Source organism: Martes martes (genome assembly GCF_963455335.1).
Source record: "Martes martes genome assembly, chromosome: 7".
Classification (NCBI taxonomy): domain Eukaryota; kingdom Metazoa; phylum Chordata; class Mammalia; order Carnivora; family Mustelidae; genus Martes; species Martes martes.
In genome coordinates this window covers 52,802,441-52,810,533 of record NC_137894.1, presented here as the reverse complement: position 1 = coordinate 52,810,533, position 8,093 = coordinate 52,802,441, and the positions used below count along the sequence as shown (strand labels likewise).

The 8,093-nt window shown below is 56.8% G+C and overlaps 1 protein-coding gene across 1 annotated transcript; it reads right to left on the bottom strand.

Moving 5' to 3' along the window:
• Positions 1 to 237: 237 nt before the first annotated feature.
• LPCAT4 (lysophosphatidylcholine acyltransferase 4) lies at positions 238 to 7,115 on the bottom strand (the record flags this gene model as incomplete). The annotated part of the gene is made up of 14 exons (XM_080809198.1): positions 238 to 497; positions 750 to 906; positions 1,243 to 1,341; positions 2,146 to 2,278; positions 2,624 to 2,749; positions 2,998 to 3,080; positions 3,238 to 3,292; positions 3,820 to 3,854; positions 4,044 to 4,102; positions 4,387 to 4,447; positions 4,565 to 4,677; positions 5,049 to 5,269; positions 5,595 to 5,737; positions 7,002 to 7,115. The coding sequence occupies 14 exons, from the start codon at positions 7,113 to 7,115 to the stop codon at positions 343 to 345; spliced, it is 1,554 nt and encodes a 517-aa protein (XP_080665324.1). The 3' UTR covers positions 238 to 342.
• Between the last annotated feature and the right edge of the window lie 978 nt (positions 7,116 to 8,093).

Below are 8,093 nucleotides of genomic sequence, written 5' to 3'. Positions count from 1 at the left end.
GAGCCCCATCTGGTCCAGCTGAAGTGCAGCTTCATCCACCAACAGCCAAGAGGACTGACCCCGGGAACCTTTGAGATCTTCCAATGGGCAGCCTGCAACCATTAATCCCTCTTGTTCCCAGCTGATACTATCCATGTAATAGCCTTATTTTTTTAAATAGATATAGATATATATTTATATTTATATATAAAATAGTTTTTTACAAAAAAAAAACAAGCAAAAAATGAAAATCAACTTAAAAAAAAAAAACAACCAACAACAGTAACGAAAAAACTCAAGCAGGAGCAGAAATGGGCTTGAGGCACAGGGCAGGCTGGAGGCGAGCTGGGGAGGTCAAGGCTCTCAGTCACCCTTCTGCTTGGGCGCTGGCACAGTCCCGTTGGCCAGGGCCATGCGGCCGCCTGGGGCTGAGGCCTGTGGTTTCGGGGAGGGGCGCAGGTAGGTGCTGAAGAGCTTCCCGTGGAGCGGGTCGTGGAGGGAGAAGTCTTGGAACTGACCTGGACAGGGAAGAGTGAGAAGGAAAAAGTCAAACCATCTAAGAAGGAGGGGAAGAGGGTGGCCCTGTTCTTTTTCAGAATCAGTATGTGCTGTCCCTCTCACCCCTGCTTCACTTCTCAGATCTGAGGTTCTGTCCTCTCTGCCTTCCCAGCCTCACCTCTCAAGAGGATGAGCCACCAGCCCCTGTCCCCTCCCAGCCTGGTGTGCTGGTGGTGGCTCGAGCCCTCTTGGCAGAGAAGGCAGTGACTCACAGAGGGAGAGGCCTTGGTGGGGTCCCGCCTGGCACAGCTCAGCATGCAAAGTTGCAGCAGCAGGGCGGGGGGACCCCAGCAGCAGGTGCAGGATGGTGCTGAAGCCGTCTCTGTACAGCAGGCGGCCGGGCGCCTCTACTTGCTCCTCGGCAAAGAGCTGGCACAGAAACGGATGCAAGTTAAGCCCTGTCCTCAGGCCATGGCCCCACACCGCTCTGCAGGTCTGCCTGACGGGTGCCTCCTCTTCCAAGAGTGCGGAGTACAGGCCCTCCCTTTCTCCCCTGCCACCCACACCCCAGCGCTCTGCACAGAATTAAAAACTCACAGCTGCTGCCCTTGCCCTGTTCTCAGCCAGGTCTCAACACTGGGGCACTGGGGTGGGGGATACTGAGCACCTACTGTCTAGAAGCTACTGGGAGCAACACCCCACAGAGGCCTCTGGGTAGGGGTAGGCACGGCCACCACGTGTTCCCCGCCCCTATCTCTCTGATACCTCAAAGGCCAGGCGAGTCAACTCGTCCAGGCTCCTGCCTCCATCCAGAGCTGCCAGTGCCAAGGCCACATCTCGAAAGTCCACCAAACCTTGGGCATCCTGGAAGGAGAAACCAGGGCAGGATGAGGACCAATGCTGTGTCCTCCCTTCTGCCCTGGATTTTGGCTCCTCCCTCATCTCAGCAGGCCCAGAGACGACCCTTGTGCCTGCTTCCTTAGAACAGTGAGCTCTAAACTCTCCAGGGTTCCGTTCCTGGGATTTCTCTCAGGTCACGGGTCCGTTCAAGCTATCCCCACGTCACCTGGGGGGGTGAAGCTCTCCTGAAAGAGATCTCCTATGAATGTTAGGGAATCCCCCAGGAATGCTAAAGTTACCATCAGGCTTCTGATGTACTCCACGCTGGAAAAACTGGTTCTCTGCTGACTCAGCCTGTGCTGGAGGACTGGTCCAACAGACAAAGAGAGGGCCACTGGCATAATTTCTTACCAAAGAAACCCAGGGAGGATGTCTGCCCTGGTGACACCATGCTATTCCAGTTTTGGTTCTGCTCTGCTATAGGCTAAGTGGAGAAACTCCTTTCAGACACAGTCAGCCCCAATCTAAGGAATCAACACTCTCTGTCCCTTTAGAGGAAGTTCCAGGAAATCTATGGAGTGCCAAAATTCTTGAGATAGTTCAGGAATCCCCTAGAGAAGCTAGGGGTTATTTTTAAAAAGTATTGCAAAGATCTGAGTCTCAAACTCATCACTGCCTAACCTGTCCCATGTTCTCTCCCGTATGTCATCTTCCTAGCACTCAGAGGTGCCCCACAAGGTTGTATGGTCCCCCATCTTTGCCTGAGCCTGAGCATATCAGCCTGGAGGGCAGGGCCTGGGCTCTGGCCTCTGCGTCCAGCCCCTTTACCTGCTGGAAGTAGCTAAAGGCTCCAGCCACCGTCTGGGGGTCAGAGAGCTGTAGCTGCCTGGCAAACTCTTCCTGGCTGATCATTCGACTCCGGCCTGGCTCTGCCCCAGTGTCCACACAGCCAGGAGACAACCTACAATGGAATTGTTGAAGGCAGACAGCTTACTCAGCTTCTTCCTGGACCTTGGCCTGCAGCCCCAAGAGTCCCCCCAGCACAGGTGTATCTGGTGTTTTTCTAAGATGGACTCTAACTCAGTCCTGTGAGAACCATTCCTCCTTTTCACACTGGGCTTATTACATATCTTTCCCTTTCTTTTTACCTCCTTCCTTTTACTCCATTATCTTAAAAAAAAAAAAAAAGAAAATAAAAAATCCTCTACCTAACCACTTATTTCTTTTTTAAGACTTTCCTTTATTCTTCCCATTTCCTTCTCTGTCTGTTGACACTGCCCACACCCTTACATTCAAGGTCACTTACCCAGCCTTCCGAAGCACCTTTCCCAGTTCCCAGAGCCGCGGCTCCAGGGCGACCTTCAGCCGGCCCACCACAATCACGGGCAAGCTCCCTACAAACTCACACTCAGTGGCTGGAATGCCCAGGGCCCTATAGGATGAAGAGCGATGGAACGGAGTGGGGGGAACAAGAAAGAGTCTTCTAAGGGTTCATTACCGAGTCTGGGCAGCTGAATGTGGAGGAGACCGGGCCCCTTTAACCACCCCCAGTCTCAGCTGTGTAGAACCCAGTCCACTGCCCACTCCCCGATCTTTGCCTTGGAACCTCAGCCCTCCACACCCGCCATGTTTCCTATGTCCTGTATATCTACTCCAGGAAATATTTTGTGGGATACTCACTGTGCCATTACCCTCTGGACATTGTTGGCATAGAGGGTGGGGTTCCTGCTCTCCTCCAGGCTGGGGTGGTACACAGGGAGGAACTGAAACACACACACACACACACACACACACACACTTCTCCTCAGGACCTCAAAGCTATGGGTGAGCACTCCCACCCTCTTTTCCCTTCAGGGATCTGCCGATGCCCATTCACCTCCCCACCCACGGTGGCATTGGGGAGGGTGGCACATGTCATACCTCCACATCCACGATGCTGCAGGGCTGAGAGGCTGTGAGCCAGAGGACTTTCAGTCTAAGAGAAGAGAGACCTCAGATGCTCACCAATCCCTGAATATGGGATGAGGAGGGGAGTGGGAAAGTTCTTCCCATTCATATAAAAATGGACCCCGACCACACAGTGAGCTAGGTAAATATGCAATTGGGAGACAGAGGGAAGCGCCAGAAGGCCGTAGGAAAAGAGAGAGCATGGTGGGGACAGGTGTGAGGAGGAACTGCCAGAGAACAGGTGTGAGTAACCGCCAGAAAAGGTGAGGCAACCGTGCTGGCTCTCATGGGACAGATGGGGGCGATTGCTCAGAAACACTGGATTGTAAATTCAAAGGAGCTACAGTCACAGAAGGAAAGATTAGGTGGGATGGCTGGAAGCACTTCCAGATTACCGGGAGATCAGAACAAAACAGGGAAACAGGCACCCTCTTCTCTAGAGTTCTCAATCGACAATGAAGAAGGTCTGTTTGCCTTGCCTGGAGATTGAGATGGGCCAGAAATTCTCTGACGGGCCCTGCTCCCCACCCTCACCCCAGGAATACCAAGACTCACACTCCAGGGCCCCTCCATGCCCAACTGGTGGTGTCCTAGGGGAGAAGCAGAGGTGAGGGGAGATAGGGATTACTTGTCTTTCCTGGAGCTGGCCCATCCTCCTTGGGCAGAGGCCCTGACCCCGCCCCCACCCCACATGCACATCTCACCGCAACACCAAAAGTTCTCACTGATTTAGGGTGGCTCTGGGCTCCCCCCGGTTTCTCTCCTGGACTCAGACTCACCAGACTGTTGGGGTATTGGATGAGGACAGGCTGCACAGGCACCCCAGCGATGAAGGCTCCTAAATCCCATTCCCACCCCCCATGCCCCAGGCAGAGGTTAGTTCTTGGAGGTAGCTAGAAGGCATGAAGGTCAGGGTCTGGGACAGTTCTGACATATCTGGCCTGGCTCTATTTCATTTGCAATTTTCTTTCTGACTCCTAGAGACTTTTTGGAGTCACCTAGGAGTTCCCTATCTCTCTTCCCTATGATCCCCGCTCCACTTCTTGGGTTATTCCAGAGTCCCCCTCCAAGTCTGGGGCTCCTTTTTCCTACAGCCCTACCACCCACTATGGTTTTATTCACCTGGTTTGAATTTAAGCAAAGCCTTCTTGTTGGAACAGGTGCCCTCAGGAAAGAATAGTACCTGGGGGAAACAAAAAACCCAAGGGACTGGAATGAGGTGGGGTATCCTGAAGGGAAAGAGGAAAGAGAAGCCTCGTTGGGAACACATAAAAGGTGAGATTTTTAGACCCTTACCCACCTGGGGCCACTTGCCTCCTGAGGTAGCCCGCCTTCGGACCTCCTCCACCACTCTGCGCCGAGAAGCCGGGTCATGCCGGGATACTAAAATGGCTTGGTTGAAGCGAAGAAGGGCTGGGGTCCACAGAGGATACAAGGAGTCACTTGGTTCCCACCCGGGGCCATTAATACCTGCAGCCTCCACTTCCTCAACAGTAGGAGAAGCTTTGCAGTCATCTCTTTGCCCTGGGGACCCTCCTTTTACTGTGAGTTGTCCAGGCAAGTGATTAGAGGCCCTTCCAACACCTCCAAGCATCATCCCTCAGAATCTAAGGGGCTGGTTCACAAAGGTATCCATTTGCATCTCATTTGCCAGCAGCAGCCGACTTCCCTTCTAACCTTTCCCTTCCCCCTTGAGGCCAGTTCGTCTCTCCAGAGCGGCTCAGATTCCTGCCTTTTTTGCTCAGAGTTGTCATCTCTCCCCTTCACCCCTTATGCTCTCTCACCTCCAATGACAGGCACGGAAAGGTTCTCAGCTCGGGACACAACCTTGGGCAGGTCACAGGGCAGCAGAACAATGGGGTCAAAGAAAGTAGAGTGGGGAGCGGCAACAAGGACAGGGGCTTGAAGGCGAGAGGCCCGCTGGCCCCGAACGCGAATTCGAAGGAAGCCCAGCAGGAAAAAGAGCAGGCGGCTGAGGCCCAGCACCCCGTTGTGGCACACAGTCCTGCAGGACAAGGCTGGGCATCAGCAGAGGTGGTGATTCTGTCCCTTATTCACCCCCAGGCTTAGGCACCCAGAAAAGCAGCTGCCCTTCTCTTGTCCCCTCTTCCTCTGCCAAGGGGCTGAATGAAGTCCGGCTACTCTGGGACATATCAGGGAGCATCACCTAGAGCTGACGTCCTGGGTACCTGGCTGACTCATCTCACCAATCTAGGCTGGGTAGCAGAGCTTCAGAACCCTCCCTCCGCTTCTTCTCAAAGACGGAGCAGAATGAATAATAGGGAAGAGAATCCAGAAGCAGGGTCTCTGAGGGCTGATCCCCCACTTACTTCCTCCATCCTGTAATTGGCTCCTGAAGCTGCTCCTCCGTAAGACCAGCTACTTGCAGCCAGGCAAAGGGCCAGAGGAGAAAGAGGACAATAAAGGCCAGAAGCACTCGGATGGGGGCCAATAGTGCCCCCAGGAGGCAGAACTGCAGAGGGTGGGAGAAAATGTCACTTCAGGACTGGAAGACACTCTCTCCATTGCTTCCGTTCCCCCACAAGGATAAAGCAGAGAGCCATCACTCCCTGTGGGTCAGGGGACAGGTGGTGTGGGAACAGAAGATGGGGCCAGAATCCAAGGTGAGATGAAGATACCAATAAAGACGAGAGGATAAAGGATTAATAGGCTCAGGAGCCTCATAATTCGGATCGGACCTGATTTAATCATAGAATGCATCTATCACTTGGTAAGGCTGTTAACAGCGTTTAACGATAACCCCTGTGGAGGCGCCCAGCACAGTGCTTGATGGAGAGCAGGCTGGAGATAGTTCCTCCCCCACCTCGCATTCCATAAATAGCTCCTAAGTCCAACAGAAACCAGGTGCATAGTTCTTTCTACTTTGGCCCTCGGAGGTGGTAGAGAGTTGGAACACACAGAGGTCCCCTTTTTAGGCCCAGGCCAGTCTAGTTCCACTCAACAGCACTCCCCTAGGACGGGGGTGGTGGTGGTGGTGGGGTGGGGGAGAAGAGCTTGGCCCTACTCCGCAGGGTAGAGGTTGCCAGGAGCCAGGGTGACTCCTAGGGCTGCCCTGGGGAGAGTGCAGGTAAACAAACTGAGCCCCAGGAGCCTGCCTCAGGGGTGGTGAGGGTAGCAGATACCTTGGACACTCCCTTCCCATATCCTTCCCCAGTTCCCGGAGGCTGGTGCGGCTCTCCACTTCCTGTAGTGAGCCCCCTTCTCAGCCACCCTACCCCCCACCAGGAGGTGCTGCAGTGCGGGGAGGGGGGAGTTCGAAAGGGGGGGGTGTTGGATCGGTACAGGGGCGCAGGTTATGGATCTAGAGACGTCTTCCGTCTAATTCAGAGCCTCGAGGAAGCACTCAGCACGCCCCTGCCCCCACCCCCGGCTTTCCGTAGCCTCCACCTCCATCCTAGTTCATCGGCCTCCGCAGGATGTAAACCGCATTCCCCAGTATCTTCCATCTCCCCTTATCCCTGGGTCTCCTGCTGTCCTCCATCCTCACCTAGTCAATTCTTCCACACCTTCGAGCTATCCATCGCCCAAGCCCGCGCCCTCTCCAAGGACTTCTCGCCCACCCCCGCCGCCCCCACGTGCGTTCCCCCGGACACCCTCCCCGCAAGCCTCTCACCCACCTCTTTTCCGGATCCCCATCCCCATCTTCGCCTGGGCTCTAAACTGCCTCCCTTTCCTATCCCCACGAGTCCTCCCGACGCCCCCTGCTCACACTTTACCTTAACCCTCTGGAGGCGGGAGAGGTGTAACTCATGCACGAAGGGGTTGGGGGGCGCTGGGGATCCGGGGGCAGGGTCGAGGGGGGCCCAGTCCCCCGGACTTCCCTGGCTCATAGCGGCGGAGAAGGTGGGAACGAGGGCGCCCCGGCCCCGACCCCGGGCCCCGCTCTGCAGAGCAGCGGCTGCTGCTGCAGCGCTCCGGCCGGGGCCCCGCCTGGTGTAGAGCGCCGAGGGGCGGGGAGCAGGCGGTGCGGCCCGGCCCGCGTTGTCAGGGAGCCGGCCGAGGGGCGGGGCTTCCAGCGCCCGGGCTCCCCTGCTCCACCGCGTCGGCAGTGTCCGCCGCAGCCCCTCCGGCCATTGTTCCGCGGCGGCCGGATGCCAGGGCGCGCTGACCCCGGGCCTGGCCCTCGGGGCGTTCTTCTCGGAACAGCGGGCCGCCGCCTCCCCGCAGGCCTCCGGCTCGGAGCGGGCTTGGGGCCGCGAGGTGGGTGCGGAGCTGAGAGCGTCCTTCGACCCCGCCCGGGCGTCGAGGTCACCCTGCGAGCGCAGATCGGGGCCCTCGGGCGGCTGGGAATGGAGGAGCGGTGCGCTGTGCGCGGAGGCCCGCAACTCGGGGGCTAGTGGGACCCTGCTCTCCCCGCGGGCTCGCGGGCCCCAGCCACCCCTCCTGGCAGGCCGACCACCTTTCCTTCTTGGTGGCGGCGACGCCATCCGCGAGGACTTGGGGCGCTCGTGCCCTCTGGCGGCCTTGTTGTGCCTCACGCCTCCCCGCATCCGCGTCCCGCCGGCGCTGAACAGGATTTCCAGTTCTGCCACGCGCACCTGGCGTCCGCCGGGCACCAGCAGCCCAGGAGACCCTGGCGCCTGTGCTTCCCGTGAGCCCGGCAAGGCCTAGGCTGGGGAGAGGCAGTGGAAATCGGAAAGGCTGGGTGACCGCAGAGGCAGCTTTCTTTTCACTCCTAGTCTCTTTCTCCGTCTGCCCCTCTTCGTCTCTCTGCCCTTGACGCCCAAGCTGCAGACCATCCTAGTAAAACTCATGAAGTGGTCAGCACCAGGTTGTCAGGCGATGGCGAGATCAGAGAACGGGATGGA